The sequence below is a fragment of the Culex pipiens genome, chromosome 2 (genome assembly GCF_016801865.2).
Source record: "Culex pipiens pallens isolate TS chromosome 2, TS_CPP_V2, whole genome shotgun sequence".
Taxonomy (NCBI): Eukaryota; Metazoa; Arthropoda; class Insecta; order Diptera; family Culicidae; genus Culex; species Culex pipiens.
Window position 1 is genome coordinate 157334281 of NC_068938.1, and position 19144 is coordinate 157353424.

The 19144-nt window shown below is 39.6% G+C and overlaps 3 protein-coding genes across 3 annotated transcripts; all 3 read left to right on the forward strand.

Moving 5' to 3' along the window:
• Nucleotides 1–7132: 7132 nt before the first annotated feature.
• Nucleotides 7133–13549, forward strand: LOC120414234 (2-Hydroxyacid oxidase 1-like). The gene is made up of 2 exons (XM_039575347.2): nucleotides 7133–8057; nucleotides 12791–13549. Exons 1-2 carry the CDS (start codon nucleotides 7188–7190, stop codon nucleotides 13541–13543), a joined length of 1623 nt encoding a protein of 540 aa, XP_039431281.1. The 5' UTR covers nucleotides 7133–7187; the 3' UTR covers nucleotides 13544–13549.
• A 1354-nt stretch (nucleotides 13550–14903) lies between these two features.
• Nucleotides 14904–16247, forward strand: LOC120414224 (2-Hydroxyacid oxidase 1-like). The gene is made up of 3 exons (XM_039575334.2): nucleotides 14904–15442; nucleotides 15500–15737; nucleotides 15792–16247. The coding sequence occupies exons 1-3, from the start codon at nucleotides 14904–14906 to the stop codon at nucleotides 16086–16088; spliced, it is 1074 nt and encodes a 357-aa protein (XP_039431268.1). The 3' UTR covers nucleotides 16089–16247.
• A 1-nt stretch (nucleotide 16248) lies between these two features.
• On the forward strand, nucleotides 16249–17574 carry LOC120414230 (uncharacterized). Its single transcript, XM_039575340.2, has 3 exons — nucleotides 16249–16855; nucleotides 16912–17170; nucleotides 17225–17574. Exons 1-3 carry the CDS (start codon nucleotides 16317–16319, stop codon nucleotides 17519–17521), a joined length of 1095 nt encoding a protein of 364 aa, XP_039431274.1. The 5' UTR covers nucleotides 16249–16316; the 3' UTR covers nucleotides 17522–17574.
• The last annotated feature ends 1570 nt before the right edge of the window (nucleotides 17575–19144 follow it).

Consider the following 19144-nt stretch of genomic DNA (forward strand, 5'->3'; position numbering starts at 1 on the left):
AGCAACACAAGTATGTATTCAGAAAAAAAAAAATAAGACAAGAATGAATAGCTGTAACAACAAAGTATATTTATAAAACAAATATTATTTTTATCTAGGAGCTTTTTGTGAGAAAGATTAAAACATGGGCAAAATATGTGGGGAGGTAAAAGTTAAACAAAAGTTAAGAGAAAAACACAAAAAGTTCGAAACGATTGCTTCATTGACCCGATTGTGTGAATATGTTTTGATTTTGGAAACCGTTGTGCGTGAAACGAAAGCGTTGTCATCACTGGAAAAGTTGACAGGAACAACGCTAACGAATACCAACCAATCGTAAGAAAAAAGAAATTTGGCAAAAGCAACTGCAATGTTAAATATAACGCATCCCTTGAGATATAAAAAAATCGCATCGCTTCAAGTGACAGAAAAACGAAACAAAAATCGCTTTAAAAACGAGCATAAAGCGACACGAAATCAGCATTATGTAAAACCTACCAACAATAAAACTAACTAATGGCTTGCTTTTCGCACTTGTGCACAATTATAATCAGAACATAAAACCCAAAAACGAGAGAAAAAAAAACATCATACAGAAGAAAAAAAACAAATCGCAAATGAGAACTGCTACAGCAAGAAAAAAACCAGCTTGAAGTGAATAAATAACAAAGCAAAGTTAATGAATGCAACACAAAATAATATAACTCTACTGTAAGAAGCAGAAAATGAACTAGTAACAAAAACACAAACACAACCAAATGGTGAATCGATCGAGAACTAAACTCGGTCCAGAGAGGCACACTTGCAAAAAATAAATGGCAAACTGGCTGTGGATCAGCTGGTTAGGGCAAAAAATTAAACTGGATGGAACCTTGCGGAAAACCAACCACCGTGGCGGGGGTTTCCACACGTGAGCAGGTCTGGTGCAGCGCACGTGCGATCATTGATTAGCGTTCTCTGGGCTGCAGTTTTTGTGGAAGGTTCAAAGCAGAATTGTTTGAAACATTCAAAAACACTCACACATGAACACACGTACACCCACACACACGTATAGCTAAGGGAGAGAGGACATCTCACAGGAAGCTAAAACTACTTGGAAGAGGTAGATACAATGTGAAAGTAAAAAGAAGAGTACTAGTTGAAAGTATAACTAAAGAAAAAAACAAAACATGACTGCATCGCTTTTGATTACTATGTAAAATTGTATAAAAATATATAAAAAATCTCAAAAATCTATCTTGTCGTTTGGTTGCTCAAAATATCACAAAACCAAAGCAAACCGTTTTGTATTTTTGGATTTTTTGTATATATCGTTGTTTGAAGTTTATAAAACATTCTCCCATTTTGAAATAGAAAATAACACTTATTCGTATCAATCCTGCATTCAAAAATGTAATAAATACAAAATCAAAACAGGATGAAATCCTTATGTTAATTTTGATTGCACCTATTTAAAAATTATAATAACTTTATTTTGTGTACATTTAGTTCTGTTGTTCGAATGAAATATTTAAAATTGTTACAATTTTATTGTTTCTGATTGAGTATAATAATGTAATACACTTGTTTCGCTTCGCTTCGCTAGGAGACGGTGATTTTGGCGGATTGCAGACTGGATTTTCGCCATGTGATGTGATGATTGTCTAAGCCCAAGTTACCTAGGAATCGATATTTGGGAATAAAACCAATTCTACCTGAGCCAGATTCTCACCACCGGCAGCCGACCATTGCCGGTCGCTCCCATCTCCACCGCTCTCCGAATCTATGTCATTTCCCCGAAACCCACATTCCCGAAAATACACTTCCCCGAATTGTCATATACTTGAAAATCATTTACCCAAACAATCCAATTTCCTGAAAGAACACATCCCCGAATGGCGATTTCCCCTAAAAATCATTTTCCCGAATGGCCACTTCCCCTAATTTGCCATATCTCTGAAAATTATTTTCCTGAATGACCATATCCCCGAATGTAAACTTGAGATTCGATGTAAACCAGGGGTGCTAAAAGTTTTTGGAGGCCGGGCCAATTTAAAGCATAAATGAGCTTGCGGGCCAAATTTACAAAATATGTTATTTGAAAAATGAAATTACGCTATTTTAATTTTAAAAAAACTAGAAAATATTTCTATAAATTTATTTCAATTTTTAAATTAGTGTTTTTAACATTTTTGTTAATTAAAAATAATAGAAAACACAAAATTGCAGTTTTCTATCGGTATTTTATTTTATTGTTTCAGGTATTTGAAAAAAATGTTTTTCGCTGAATTTACTTGAGTTTCCAATAAAATTTTAAATTTTTATTTTTATATTTCGAAAACTGAGACATGTAATCGGAACAATTTATATAACGGCGTAATTTTATTTTCAAATTCAGTGAGACTGATAAAAAATCGTTGGGAGCCAGAATTTCAACACTTCAATTAAAAAAATAGAAAATATTTAAGCACCCGTATATTTAAATTGCAATCATTATTTAAACAAAATGCACCAAATAAACATTTTTGTGAAAACAATATTTATTCATCGAACATTATTTTTGAATAAACCCGAACTCAAATCATTCGAAACGCAGAGAAATGCATTTTTAATTGATTTCAGCTGATTGCACTTACATTTCCATTGATTTTTTGAAGTTTTTTGAAAAAAATATGTTTGCCTCTAATTTTTTGAGCAAATTTTTAATAATGGGTTGAGGGGAGGGTTGGTCGACAAAAGCTTTGTAAAATATTTGCAACAGCCCTATTCCTCCGATTTCAACATTTTGTTTTCAAGAATCAGATAATAGTCAATTATTCAGATTCAATATTAAATCATTCGTTATTCGTCATGAATTCGAATCGCGAGGGAAGGTTTCTGAGTGCAAAGTAAGTTTGAGGGTCAGTTCATAAGAGGGTCATTATGATTTTCAAATTAATATAGAATACTTATATTTTTGCAATTATTTCAGATTTCGACTTAAGTCAAATTTGAACGATCTACAAATATTTTTATGTTTGATCAATGTTTTGACAATATTTACTAGTTCCACTCACATTGAAACGTGTGAAATTGTTTAAATTATTATTTAAGACTTTTGAACATTTTATTTGTGCCCTAAAATGGGGATCAATATATTGATTAATCATTAGTTTTTATTTACAAAAAATAAAAAAAAGGTTAGTATAAAAAAGTTTAAAATGAACTTTAATTTTGAAAAAGTACAAAATCACTTTACAAGTGATCAACGGGCTATTTCACATGATTCTTCTAAATGGGATCGCGGGCCACAAAAAATCACCTCGCGGGCCACGTTTGGCCCGCGGGCTATTTTTTGGTCACCCCTGATGTAAACGGTATATATTTACCATAACTAGTTTAGTATATATCTAGGTTAATATCATTCGGGAAAATATAAATTAAGGATTATAACATTCGGGAAAATTTAATTCTAGGGGAAGTAACCATTCGAGAATATGTCAATTCGGGAAAACGACAGTTCGATAAAATGGTTATTCGGGTAAATGACATTCGGGGATATGGAATTTTCTGGAAAATGATTTTCGGGGAAGTGGTAATTTTAGATTCAATTCCAAATGCGCCAGCAATCTTGCATGGAATCTTGTTTTGTTCTGAAATTCACTTGCATTAAATTTGTATTCTTTGCCCGATTCTTGGAATCAAGTATATCAGTATAAGTACTTCTTAAGCTACTAATGCTCCACAGTAAAGTGGAAAGCTATTTGCTTGCCAATCCTAAGGACAGGAGGAACGAACCCCGCAGTGAGCTTCATGTTTTTCATAAATTCCAAATCCAAATTCAAGTAGTCCAGAACTTTCTCGTTGGGAGCAGATTGGAATCGAACCCAGGAATATTTGCTTGGAAAGCAAACATCGTAACCATTCAGCCACGACCGCTCCCTAATAATGAAATCCACTTGTTTCGATATTTAAAAAAGGATAACTCAATTGATAAAACTTGTTTTAGTTTAGAACATCATTTATTCATTCAAGGTTTGCGCTGCAAACATGACATGGACCACCTCCCAAACGTCGCACCAAGTACAAAGTGCTTAAATTGTCAACGTTGTAATGCGACATAGGGCGACAATCTTCTAGCTGCTTCCCTCTAAAGATCAAACGCTGTTGGACTGTAGGGATGCCCTCGATGCCTTGTATCTTTGCCTTTATCTTCTCCAAGGTATCTGAAGGTTTAAAATCCAGGGGTATGTTCTTCCCGGTCAACGTCTTTACGAAAATGACATTAAAATTTATTTCAGTTACAGCACGAACAGTACACGCGTTCTGGATGTTGCAGTCCGACAGGGTGTGGCCGTCTTCCAGCAGGTTACCAGCGAAGATCAAACGCTGTTGATCTGAAGGGTATCCTATTTTACTCTGGATCATGGCTTTAATGTTTTCGATGATATCAGATGGATCCACTTCCAAGGTGAATGGTTGTCCGGTTAGGGGCTCTACTATGATCTGCATTCTATAATGCCTAAAATTTTCATCAAATCATGAATATTGACTTAATTTCATTTGCCTTAGGCTGGACCAAAGATACTTACAAATTGATACTTAAGTTGAAATACCAAATTTTAAGATGGTTGCGTTTGAAATTGGTGCTACGAAGTGACGTCTCGCTAACAGTTGAATTATGATGATTCTAATAGCCTACTATGCGATAAGATAAGAATAGTTTTCTTTTGGTGTGGCCTATCTACAATCACTTCCCCTGTTAGACTGAAGTCCTACGGTCGGGCGATTCAAAGCGTTCCCAGTCACAAAATATTCCCCTGACTGACGGACGGGGCCGACAGCGGCCCGAAAACGGCCCGACGGCTCGACAAAACGGCCCGAATTCCGACGGTTTGTCCGACGGAATTCGGGCCCTTTTCGTGCGTATATGCAACACTTTGTCTGACGCTCGTCGAAATCGGCTTTCGTGAAAATCGCACTGACGGGCCGTTTTCGGCCGCCTTTGTTATTCATATTGTCCTGCCTTTGTCGTACGTTCTCGTTTCGGATTTTCTGGGTTAATTTGATGAAAAAAAAAAAAAAAATTCATTTGCAAACAATCCTTTATTATTGTTGTCAAATAAAGTTAATTGTAATTTGTCACAAGCTCGGAACTCGACTTTGGTTCATACTTGGTGGCCGCAGCATTTTTCAACCCATCTAAAATAAATTATTGATTTAACAAAAAGTGTGATCGAACCATAATAAATATTCCTTACTTCAATCCTTTGGTTTGTCTGGGTTCCGTCATGCTCCTGAATCTGCTTTTATCATTAAATATAACACAATTTTATTTACTACAAATTAAACTTATTACTTTGGAAACCCACGAAAATTCAACTGTCATTAATTTTTATCAACGCCTGCCAAGATTTTTACACGCAATGTCGCCTTTTTGACATTCGATCAAAACTTACGACAAACGCTCGAAAATGGCAGGACTCAATCGAGTAGATAACACTTCGAATCGCACGACCGCGGGACTGCAGAGCTGGTTTTACCAGAATCCTGCTAGAATGGTGGAACATTTCTGCTAGAATGCTGTAAGAATATCCAGCTCTGTAAGAACTCTGCTAGAATCCTGCTAGAACGTCGTGACTGGGTTTTCTCTCGACGTCAATTGTGTCCTACCATTTTCGAGCGTTTGTCGCGCTTTTTTTTTATTTGATTGCTATGAGTCCACTGCGACTGCCAATTTGCTGTTCTTGGGCATTTGGGGAACAAAGCACACGCGCTATTGTTGAGCAAGTGTGTTGATCTGTCCACACGCCGTAACATTTTTCCTTTCCTCTGTGCTGTTGTACTTTTCATATGTGTCGCTAGAACTGAAGTGCACTTTTATTACGCTACTTATGATGTGTTCCCAGTGAAATCCCGAAAGCCCGGGACTCTTGCTAAGCAGTTTTTTTTGTCGCTCCAAGCACATTTTTGCGGTTGGGCCCAGCGCACTCCACAGATGCAAATATACAGAGCACAGCCGGTCCTCGAAACATGTGAAAAGTACGAGGAAAGGTGGTGCCAAGCCATGTGGGTTTCAAACCACGACTTCCGTTTATCAAACGAAACCTGTAACCAATAGACCACAGGAGCTCGGCTGTCGTGCGTTTTGATCGGGTAGTAAAAAAAGTTTTTGTTTCCTTCAACTAAATTCTAAGATTACAGTGCAAACGAGCAATTCCTCCCGCACGGGAACCGACCTCGATTTCGACGATCGTTGGACAAAGTGTTGCATATACGCACGAAAAGGTCCCGAATTCCGTCGGACAAACCGTCGGAATTCGGGCCGTTTTGTCGAACTGTCGGGCGGTTTTCGGGCCGCTGACGGCCTCGTCCGTCTGTCAGAGAAGTGTTTGTAGATAGGCATACAACCAACTTAGAAAACTTGCTGGGCTGATAATGTTGCTATGCAGTTGTTTGTTAACCTTTGATATTGAACCGTCAACTTACCATAGATTTTGAAATTTTCCAAACCATACTACAAGTTTCTAATTTGATTACTTTTCCATTGTGGAAGATCAGATTCATTTCCATTGAATCAAATTCCTAAGCTAAGTGCAATTTTCTAAGTAAGGCTGTTGCAAATATTTTTCGAAGTTTTTGTCCCTCCACTCTGACCAAAGTCGAGGGGGGGGGGGGGGGGGAATAAAAAATATAAATATAGAAATTACAAGCCTAGGTTTCAACATTTGGATGAAAAAAGTGTTTTAAAACAAATTTTTCACGCGCCCAGTTGCTTTCCAATCATTAGTTTTCAAAATATCGAGGCATTGACGGAATTTTTTTTTCGCGAAAAAAACTTTTCGTCGGAAATTAAAAATGTTTTCAAAGGAGTTCGAACATGCTGTATATAATTATAAACGCAGGAAAATGTATTCTAACTGGTTTCAGTTCATTAAACTTGTATTTTTATAAAAGTTTTGATTTGTTTTCAAAAAAAATTTTTTTTGCCCCTTGATTATTCAGGCCGACTTTGAAGGGGGGGGGGGGGGGGAGGACAATTTAAAATAAAACAAAAAAACATGATCAAATATCAGTTATGCAAGACCAGTCAAATCCAACTAACTCATAACTTTTAATCATATGCACTTCAATTAACGAGAATTAATATAAGCTCCCCAGCAACACTGGACCCGGGTTTAGTCTTCTTCCGATCGCGATCCCATCAAGTCATTCCAAACAACCACACGTAACGCTGCGTTAGCTCGACCATGTTCGACACGCTATTCCGCGGTGGCGGCGGATTCAAACGCTCCAACGGCCCTGGAGCCAACAGCGGTGCGCCCGGTGCGTCCCGCGAGATCACCTGCATTGCCGAGTTCGAGTCACGTGCGGCCGAATCACTCGACCGGAACGCGTTTGATTTTTTCCGCAGTGGTGCCGGCGGCGAGCAGACGGCCCGGCTGAACCGGTCCTGCTTCGAGCGGATTCGCATCCGGCCGCGGTGTCTGGCCCGGGTTGGGAATCGTAGCTTGGCCGCGACGGTGCTGGGCCACTCGTACCTGATGCCCATCGGGATTGGGCCGATCGGGTTGCAACGGTTGGCGCACTCCGAGGGCGAGAGGGCAACGGCGCGGGCGGCCCGGGCCATGGGAGTGCCGTTTGTGTTGAGTGCCCTGTCAAGTGTTTCGATTGAAGAACTGGCGGAAGTGATTCCGAAGACCCCCAAGTGGTTCCAGCTGTACATCTTCAAGGATCGGGAAATGACGGAAAACTTGATTCGCCGGGCGGAACGGGCACGTTACAAGGCCCTCGTAGTTACGGTTGATGCCCCCGTGGTTGGTCTGCGACGGTCGGCGATGAAACATCCTACGACCCTACCGAGTAAGGTCACGATGGCCAACTTTTGTCCTCCCCACAATAACGTCTGCCAGAAGAACATCGGGGCTTACGTGAGGAGCCAGCTAGATCCAACAATTGGGTGGGATTCACTGCGGTGGTTGCTCAGTATTACGAGCCTTCCGGTAGTGGTGAAAGGAGTATTGTCGCGCGAGGATGCCCTGATGGCGGCTGATTTGGGCGTTCAGGGTATTATTGTGAGCAACCATGGTGGATGTCAGCTAGATGGGGCGCCGGCAACGGTGAGTTGGGAGATAATTCTGTGAAAGTGTTTCAAGTATTGAAATGCTGCTCTTCTACATATTCACAATTAAAATTAAATGCAAAAAATATTATTCTTTTTTTTTTGATTCGTTATTGATTTAATTTCTGCTCAGTTTGATGTATCCATAACCATATAGAAAAACAAGTTGAAATTTAAGCCATGCTTTCAAAATATGAATGATTCAAAGGTTTGAATTGCACGTCAACAATAAAGTTCTTACGAAAACATTGATTTTTTTAACAAAAACTTTCTAAAGTAGGCAGTGTATATCAACATTACACTAAAAATCAAAATATATTTAACGAGCTCAATTATAAACAAAAATGAATACAATAAAGTCTTTAAAATGCGGTGACTTGAAGCAGTCTAAAACCTCATTTTGGAAAAAAAAAACCTGCCAAACTTTAAAAAAATAAAAGCGAGAATATCAAAATATTGGAAGTAACTTAACCCCCCTCAATACGTTACAGAAATCTTAAGCAATATTATCCAAATTCTGTATTTTCTGGAAGCTACCGATTTCTACCATCTTTGCCCATGATTCAAAATCGATTCAAATGGGATTTTGGCCGCCATCTTGGATTACCCATTTTTTATCAGGCTTCACTGCGAGTTTTACAGAACAAATTTTCGAGGAAAACATAATCAGCGCTACCTTCAAAAGTATCTCGCAGTTAATTTTTCAGCCTTCCAATGATTCAAAGAGAGCAACTCTCTACGAAATCGGCCGATTTCGACCATTTTTATTTTTTGTATTTTTTTATTTGACTCAAACTTTGTGGGGGCCTTACCTATGACCAAATAAGCTATTTTGTGTCATTGGTTCACCCATACAAGTCTCCATACAATTTTGGCTGCTGTCCATACAAAAATGGTATGTAAATATTCAAACAGCTGTAACTTTTGAGTGAATTTTCTGATCAATTTGGTGTCTTCGGCAAAGTTGTAGGTATTGTTGAGGACAATTGAGAAAAAAATATGTACACGGAAAAAAAATTTGCAGATTTTTTTATCAACTTTTTTTTCACTAAAACTCAATTTCCCAAAATACGTATTTTTTGATTTTCGAGATTTTTTGATATGTTTTAGGGGACAAAAATCCGCAACTTTTGAGCTATAGAGAAACATGGTCAAAAAATCTGCCGCCAAGTTATGAATTTTTGAAAAATAGTGATTTTTGGAAAAAAATCCAAATTTCATGCAAAAACAAATTTGAAGTTATTTTTTAATGCAAAATTGAATTTGCAATCGAAAACTACTTTACAATTTTTTTGATAAAGGGCTTCGTTTTCAAGATATAGCCACCGAAAGTTTGATTTTAGCCAAATATTTGCATTTTTTCGATTTTTAAAAATAGTGACCATGAGCGACCATTTCTAAAAATATTTTTTTTTTAAAGTTCAGAAAATTTGCTATAAAATTGTCTAAGAGACATTGAAGATTGGACCTCGGGTTGCTGAGATACAGCCGCTTTAAGAAAAAGAAACACGAAAATTGAAGTTTTCTGAGTCTCACCAATACAACCCACCATTTTCTAATGTCGATATCTCAGCAACTAATGGTCCGATTTTCAATGTTAATGCATGAAACATTCGTGAAATTTTCCGATCTCTTTCCGTTTTTTTTTTTATCTCAGCAACCCGAGGTCCAATCTTCAATGTCTAGTAGACAATTTTATAGCAAATTTTCTGAACTTTAAAAAAAAAATATTTTTAGAAATGGTCGCTCATGGTCTCTATTTTTAAAAATCGAAAAAATGCAAATATTTGGCTAAAATCAAACTTTCGGTGGCTATATCTTGAAAACGAAGCCCTTTATCAAAAAAATTGTAAAGTAGTTTTCGATTGCAAATTCAATTTTGCATTAAAAAATAACTTCAAATTTGTTTTTGCATGAAATTTGGATTTTTTTTCCAAAAATCACTATTTTTCAAAAATTTATAACTTGGCGGCAGATTTTTTGACCATGTTTCTCTATGGCTCAAAAGTTGCGGATTTTAGTCCCCTAAAACATATCAAAAAATCTCGAAAATCAAAAAATACGTATTTTGGGAAATTGAGTTTTAGTGAAAAAAAAGTTGATAAAAAAATCTGCAAATTTTTTTTCCGTGTACATATTTTTTTCTCAATTGTCCTCAACAATACCTACAACTTTGCCGAAGACACCAAATTGATCAGAAAATTCACTCAAAAGTTACAGCTGTTTGAATATTTACATACCATTTTTGTATGGACAGCAGCCAAAATTGTATGGAGACTTGTATGGGTGAACCAATGACACAAAATAGCTTATTTGGTCACAGGGAAGGCCCCCACAAAGTTTGAGCCAAATCAAAAAATACAAATAAAATCCATTTCCGGTTTTGGTAGAGAATTGCTCAAGAGCAAGATATCTTTTTTTAAAGTTTTTTGTTTAAAATTCTTTCATTATTTATTGTAAATTTTCATGAATGATTTTAATACACAAAGTTAAACGAGTTTCCTGAACTATCATTAACAATTTTACAATAAACTATGAAAGAATTTTAAACAAAAACTTGAAAAAATTATTGCCTCATAAATTTATCAATGAATTGAATTAATTAAAATATCACCTGAATGCTTTGAATAAAGCGATATAATTGAAATTCTACCAGGTTTGCGATAATTTAGGGCATTTTTTAATTTTTATGAATTATTAGCATATTTTCTTAACCAAACATTAACTAGTTGCTAGATAAACAATGTTTTACAATCAAAATTGAAAAACAAATACAGTAGTTGTTCGGTAACTGGGCGTTGTTTAACTGGGCTGCTTTTTAACTGGGCGCTCGATAACTGGGCCGTAGCCCAGTTAAAAAGCAGACAATCGTCAAAAAGCCAAAACAAACCGAAATGAACGAGGGGTTGGTAGATGCAAAAATCACTTTGAACAACTAAAAAAAAACTTTTTTTAAGCATTTAACTAATTTCAAGTTACTACTAGAGAAAAATAAGAAGTAAACATGGTAAACAAATATAAGCAAGCAAGTTTTTATGTTTCATCAGGAAAAAAATATGCATCGGTGGTCCCTTCGTAATTTTTCGTTCAGCCCAGTTAGCGAGCAACATTCGGTAACTGGGCTACGTTCTCAGCCCAGTTACCGAACAACTACTGTAACTGATGCAAGCTTCAAAGAAGAATTTTTCATGAGTATGAAGTGCTTTAGGATCTGAAATATTACAGTAGTCTCATGGTGTAACTTTTTTACCATTATGTTTAATTATTTTTTATTTTTTTTAGAGTGTATGTTTTATTATAATAATGAAAGTTATATTTCATTTTATAGACATAAAAAAAAAGTTTTCTATGGCTTTGAAAAATTCTGAATATTAAATACTATTTGCTATTTTCAGTACTTTATCAACAGCAAGACATTGTCCAAAACTTTATCTTTAATTTATGCTTATGAAAAATATTTGTTTTGAAGCATGCAACAGTAATTTGGACTCCAATTTCGATTTTAAATTTTTTTTTATCCATTCAACTAATTAATCTGTGAGTTAATGTTTGGTTAAGAATATATGATATTACTTCGTGAAAACTAAAAAAATGCCCTCAATAATCTGTAAAATGGCAGAAATTAAATTGTATCACCTTCATTAAAACACTTAGGTGATATTTGTACACAAAACATATTGAATATTCTTTTGATATGTAGTGAAAATGTGTTTTTGAGCGGTTTTATGATCTTCATTCTTGAATAAATGCACAAACTTATAAACTCAGACAAACCACATTTTCTAAATGTGCAAAGTTGTTTCTCGTCGTATTTTGCATATTTCAACGATTAATTAACACATATTACACACACTTAACAAGTTTCCTTAACTATTATTTTGAAATTTCCTTTAATTTTAAACAAAAAACATGAAAAATAATTATCTCCGAAATTTGTCGATGAATTATTTCGTTCCTTCGAAACTTTTTAAAGAAGCGCTGACTATTTTTTCCTTAAAAGGTGTTTGTAAAAACATGCAGTGGCTTCCTTTATGTACACGGAGAAAAAAGAGTTCTCAAAATCGTGAACAAGCGTTCATGAAAATGGGAACCTCGAACAAAGTGTTCAAATCCCATGGTACGATTTTGAAAAACGTACCATGAAATTTGAACACATTGTTCGTGGTTCCCATTTTCATGAACGCTTGTTCACGATTTTGGGAACTCTTTTTTCTCCGTGTAATGCTATGAAAGCAGTTTTTGAATACCTAATTCTTGAGAATATACGTAAGCAAAACGCATCTGAACTAAAATGCTATTACTGATACTTTTTATTAATTGAAAGTTTCCTTCTCCTTGAATATTGAATACTGGTCATTTTGGTTTACTTCCATAAAGAGTTGAAATTTGAACAAATTGAGAGCAGGGCAATAACAAAAAATATTTATTTTATGCTTTTTTTTACTCATTTCAGTGATATTCAGGAATACAGAGAAACCTCTTTTTACGTGGTGGCGTTACGCTTTTTGTTTCGTAGATTTCTCTTCAACCATACAATATTTTTGCAAGCATCAAACAGCGTTTTGTAGATCTTAACAAACCCAACAAATTGCTTTTAAAAGATTGCAAAAAAGTTGCGTCGTTCCAGAGAAATCGACAAATTAGTAAAACGTAACGCACCGCGTAAAAAGAGGTTTCACTGTATTATCAATTTTATATCCATTGATACTTTGTTTTGCTTGCCTCCCACAGATCGAAGTCCTCCCAGAAATCGTGGAAGCAGTCGGCAACCGTGTCACCGTCATGATGGACGGCGGCATCACCCAGGGAACGGACGTTTACAAAGCTCTCGCTCTCGGAGCTAAAATGGTCTTCATTGGCCGTGCCGCTCTGTGGGGACTGGCCGTCAACGGTCAACACGGGGTGGAAGATGTGCTTGATCTGCTACGGCTGGAGCTGGACTCGGCGATGGCAATTTCCGGCTGCAAGACTGTGAAGCAGATTTGCGAGAATCACGTGCGATTTGAGTCGGAATATTTGAGACCGAGACCGAAGATTTCGGACAAACTTTACGTGGATGATGTAGAGGAAATTCAGGAGATTCCAATCGTTGGTCGGAACTCACCAGAACCAGGGCCATCGGGTCGAGATTCACCGGAACTTGATGCGCCACCGCCGCTTCCGGAACCGTTGATTCCGACTGGGGAGGATGGTTTGGAGAAGTTCCCTCGGGAAGACGAGGACGGCGTTGACGAGTGTGGTCAAAACACTAGCCAGTGGTGTCGGACGGTAAACAGTGCCGTGGAGGTGGTACGGGCACCACCGAGGGCGACCCGAGAGGTTCGAGTTGTGCCGGAGGTGGCCAAGGTCCTGCAACGGAACATGAAGACCGAGATTGGACGCCGGCAGCAACAACCCAAGTGGCAACCGAAGAACAGAGCTGCTTCGATGCACAATTTATCGAGTTTACGGAAGTCGGGGGACGATTGCAGATGTATATTTTAATTGAGTTAGAGTTTTAATAAAGTTTATTTAATGGCATTTTCGTATAACCGCACCACGTCTTCGATTCCTCTCTGTCCATTGATTGTGAAACCCCATTGAGTTGCTCGCTCGATCAGTACCAGATCTACGCCATGTTTTAGATACTCAGCTGATAGCTTTTCGCAGATTACGTCTCCACTAACGATCAAAGGAGTTTGCTTGCCGATTGATGCTTGCATCGCTTTAATTTCTACAAATAAAGTTATAAAATTTGAATAAAACGAAATTATAATTGATCAATACCTTGAAAACTAGGATCGGTTAGACAAAATCCTGATATTTGAGATTCAACTGCACGAATCGCATCACATTCATTGAAATTCCCCTTCAAGATAATTGGATGCTTAGCGATTCCAGTAAGCCACTTTGTGTAAGTCCAAAATTCGTTTGAATCTCTTTCATAGATTTTCTCTGAACTATTCGATTTCAGTAATCCAAGCTCAAGTAGATCATGTATTACGGCCGGTTTATATCCCATTTCAATCCCTTCGATCGAAGGGAAGAAACTGATTTCGGCCTCATTCGTTGACACCATTATTCCACTAAAGTTCGATTTTTCTACTTTTTGCACTAAAACCTCTGTGATTCGATGATCCTTGAACGGGTAGATCTCCAGCCATTTTGACGCGTTCGGGCTGATCTCAGCCGCTTCTTCTATAGTAATTGAGGATAGAAGATTCAACACGAAGGGTATCTTCAACTTTTCTGCCACCTTGAGCGATGCGATTTCAACGGCTGAATTAACTCGACGATCTGCAGAAGTTGGAGCGATTCCGAAGGGAAGAATCGGATTGGATACCTGGTCGACCATCCTGGTAAACAGCTGAGGAATAACTGCTGCTCCAGTGGGATAAGGATAGGTTCTGAAGCCGAGGATAGACTATTGAAAACAAGAAACCCTTCGTCGTTTCAACGAAGATTTTGCCTTTGTGAGATAAAAGATACTTGTTGAGTTCTCTCATGCAGTCATGGAAAAGGAAGTAGTTATCGTTACTCATAGGCAAATATTTGTGATTTTGTTGAGCATATTGAACAAAATCTCACTTTGAAGATTTTTTTTTAATCTTTCATCTTTCAAAAATCGAAAAATAACACAAAAATAATGGCAATTCTATTGAAAACTCTGAATCATCAAATTATGCAAAATTTAAGTCCAATCCAGCCAATTACCTTCAAGTCATGTTCTTCATGGTTCCACATCGTTGGTTACGCTAATTAGTTTGCAGCTTAACTCAACAAAGCGATACCCAAGTTCGAACGACTGAACTCTGCACTAATCGATGAATTGATTCAGTTAGCTCTAACTGCCTACAGCTGCACAATGCGTCCCGTTTCGATCCAGGACTACGAGGATCGCGCCTCGGTTATTCTCCCCCACGATTCCCTAGACTTCTACCGCAGCGGCGCTGGCAAAGAGCTGACGCTAAAGCTCAACAAGTCCGCGTACGACCGGATCCGCATTCGACCCCGGGTTCTTCAGAGTTCGGCCCGGCGCGATCTTTCGGTGCGGTTGTTTGGCGACGAATACTCCATGCCCATCGGGATCTCCCCGACGGCGCTGCAGAAGATGGCCCATCCGGAGGGGGAGGTTGCGAATGGCAAGGCGGCTGCCAGCAGGAAGGTCCCGTTTACGCTGAGTACGCTGTCTAGCAGTACGATTGAGGAGGTTGGGAAGGGGATGTCGAAGGCGCCCAGGTGGTTTCAGCTGTACATCTTTAAGGATCGGAGGGTGACCAAGAAGCTTGTTAAACGTGCGGAAAAGGCTGGGTATAGAGCGATCGTGTTGACGGTTGATGCTCCGGTGTTTGGGATTCGACGAGCTGATAACAAGAATCGATTTCAGCTGCCGCCGAACATTACGTAAGATGATTTTAGTTTGTATTGATCAACTACTTATACTTATACCTACTTTTGAAGGTTCGCTAACATGGATGACGGAAAGCAACAGCGGGACTACGGAGCGTACTATGATGAACGATCCGATCCAGCGTTGACCTGGGACGATGTGGAATGGTTGCTGAAGTTGACCAAGCTACCCGTGATCGTCAAGGGTATCCTGACCAAGGAAGATGCGTTGATTGCAGTTGATCGTGGAGCTCAAGGGATTTGGGTATCCAATCATGGTGCCCGGCAGGTGGACTCTGAACCGGCAACGGTACTAGTTCATTCATAGTTGTGATCAATTGACTACAAGAATATATTCTTTCAGATCGAAGTCCTACCGGAGATCGTGGCAGCCGTTGCTGATCGCATTCCAATCATCATTGATGGAGGTGTTACTCAGGGAACTGATGTGTTCAAGGCGCTTGCGCTGGGTGCCAAGATGGTTTGCATAGGTCGTCCAGCACTTTGGGGACTAGCCGTCAATGGTCAGCAAGGGGTGGAGAATGTTCTGGATATCTTGAAGAAGGAACTGGACAACGTCATGGCTATTGCTGGATGCCATAGCATAGCGGATATCATCAAAGACTTTGTAGCAAATGAGTCTAGTTACGAGAAAATTTGAATAAAAACATTCGTTTGCCGGTTCAAGATTCATTTCAATTCATCGCGTGCATAACAAGTACAGTAACTCAGCGTAAGTCGGGCCGGCCTTATCACCTAGACAATAAACAAATTATCTGCTGTCCGCTGTTGAATCAAGCAATCTCTCAAGCAACAAACAGTACATCTACAGCTGTCTTAGAAGTACAGTTAGCAAAGTTCTTCGTTACAAATCATTCCTGTTAAAGTTATGGCGCTCGTTTCGATCCAGGACTACGCCCGGCGTGCCTCTCAAATAGTTCCCCAAAATGCCTTGGACTACTACCGCAGTGGCGCCGGGGACGAACTAACCCTACGCTTGAATCGGATCGCGTTTGATCGGATTCGGATCCGACCCCGCGTTCTAAACAGTGGTGCCAGCCGTGACATGACGGTAGAGTTGTTCGGCGAGAAGTTCTCCATGCCCATTGGGATCTCCCCGACGGCCATGCAACGGATGGCCCATCCCGAAGGGGAGGTAGCCAACGCCAAGGCAGCGGCCAGTCGCGGCATTCCGTTCACACTGAGTACCATTGCGACGAGTTCGATCGAGCAGGTGGCCGCGGGTGCCCCGCGGTCTCCAAAGTGGTTCCAGCTGTACATCTACAAGGATCGGAAGCTGACCGAGAATCTGGTGCGAAGGGCCGAGAAGGCTGGATTCAAGGCACTGGTGCTGACGGTAGACGCCCCGATGTTCGGACTACGCCGGGCTGATATGAGAAACAAGTTTTCGCTTCCGTCACATTACGTGTAAGACTACAGAATTAAAATTATGAAAAGTGATCTGATCGTTACCATTTACTTAGCTTAGCAAACTTTGACGGACATCTGGCCACCGGAGTTCAGAGCCAGGGTGGATCCGGAATAAACGAGTACATCACGGAGCAGCTGGATCCGACACTGTCGTGGAAGGACGTCGAGTGGTTGGTTAAGTTCACTAAGCTTCCAGTGATCGTCAAGGGGATCCTCACCAAGGAGGACGCCATCATTGCTGCGGACTACGGAGTGCGCGGAATTTGGGTTTCAAACCACGGAGCGAGACAAATCGATTCCGTACCGGCTTCGGTAGATCAAACACACAATTTAAAAATCTTTTGTTCTAATCTAACCTAATTGTAGATTGAAGCTTTGCCGGAGATTGTGGCCGCCGTTGGGGATCGGACCACCATCGTTTTGGACGGAGGTGTGACCGAGGGAACGGATGTCTTCAAGGCGCTGGCACTGGGTGCAAAGATGGCGTTCTTTGGGCGGCCAGCGCTGTGGGGACTGGCCGTCAACGGGCAGCAGGGAGTGGAGCACGTGCTGGACATTCTGCGCAAGGAGTTGGATGTGGCTATGGCGCTGGCGGGATGTCGGTGCGTGGCGGATATCACCCGGAATCATGTGGCGCACGAGTCGACGTACGCCAAGCTTTAGAGGGTTGTTTTGTGTTGGGTTAATAATAAAGGTTTGCTATTTTTTCAAGTGAATTCGTTTGATGTCCTGGGTCATACAAGTACTCCCTTGATTTAGGATCCGTGTGTCCACCGTCCGACCCTGGAGTATGCTTGTTAGAGTGTAACAAAAATGACTTTTTGGCGGGCATTCAGGGGTTTGTTCCGGTGGGCCTACTGAGCCCAAATCCAAAATATGAGCTTGATTGGACGTAACAGGAGCTGGCGCTCCGCCCTTCAATTTTAAATGGGATTTAACCCGTAAAAAAAGATTTTTTCAAAAATGTCACTTTTTGAGGCACTTTGGCCACTGAAGCGTTTATTTTCAACATCATTGGCGTGTAGGCCAGATCCTTGCGCATCTTTTGGTATATATAACATTGAAATTTAGAGCACCCTGGAGCTTGGTACAGGCCTTCAAAGTTAGGCATTTTTTCGAAAAATCGGCCCCGGCAAAATCAAATGGCGTCTAGGGCGTCGCGAGGCGCGACGCATATCTTTTTTGCCGGGACCGAATTTTCGAAAAAATGCCTAACTTTGAAGGCCTGTACCGAGCTCCAGGGTGCTCTAAATTTCAATGTTATATATACCAAAAGATGCGCAAGGATCTGGCCTACACGCCAATGATGTTGAAAATAAACGCTTCAGTGGCCAAAGTGCCTCAAAAAGTGACATTTTTGAAAAAATCTTTTTTTACGGGTTAAATCCCATTTAAAATTGAAGGGCGGAGCGCCAGCTCCTGTTACGTCCAATCAAGCTCATATTTTGGATTTGGGCTCAGTAGGCCCACCGGAACAAACCCCTGAATGCCCGCCAAAAAGTCATTTTTGTTACATCCTAATGCTTGTTGATATGTTGGGATTTACTGGGCCATCTTAAGCCTCCCTTGAGTTTAAGAGTTCTGTGTTCATCGCCTCAATGATCAAGCAGACATCGGATTTTGAGTCTGAGTCATGCTTACATGGTGAGCATATCGTAGATCGTAGATGTTGATATATTTTGATGACCTGAGTCATCCATGTACAACTTGTAGAACCTGAGTAAGAGGTTGGCAGATTTTGACCCAGGATCATACTCACAGCTTAGTGAGTACACCTAAATAAGAAATACCCAACAAAAAGGGTTCTATCTACCTTTTATCTGTAAACACAAGGTAAACAAACCCTTTTTGAGTGTCACTTCTACCCTTTTTTCAAGTATACCGGTGGTAACCCTTTACCAAAGGGTAACGACGGGAAAAATTGAAAAAAGGGTAGAAGTAACCCTCAAAAAAGGCTTGTTTACCATGTGTTAACAGATAAAGGGTAGATTGAACCATTTTTGGAGATACTTCTGATTTTGAGTGTATGGTAAACAACCTAGTTGATATGTTTGGATGTCCTGGATGAGGTCATTCGATTCTAAACCTTGGTCATGCTCCCCAGTGTGAGTATAACTTCTGGAGTTTTTTTTTTTGAAAAGGTCAAATAAACTGGAAATTTGGTTTATTGGACATTTTCAAAAAAAAAAACTCCAGACTTTCAACTGCAACCACCAATACCACCCACCACTTGCGCTAGCGCCCACCAGATGCCACCCCACCTTATCTAGACAAGTTCGCTCACGC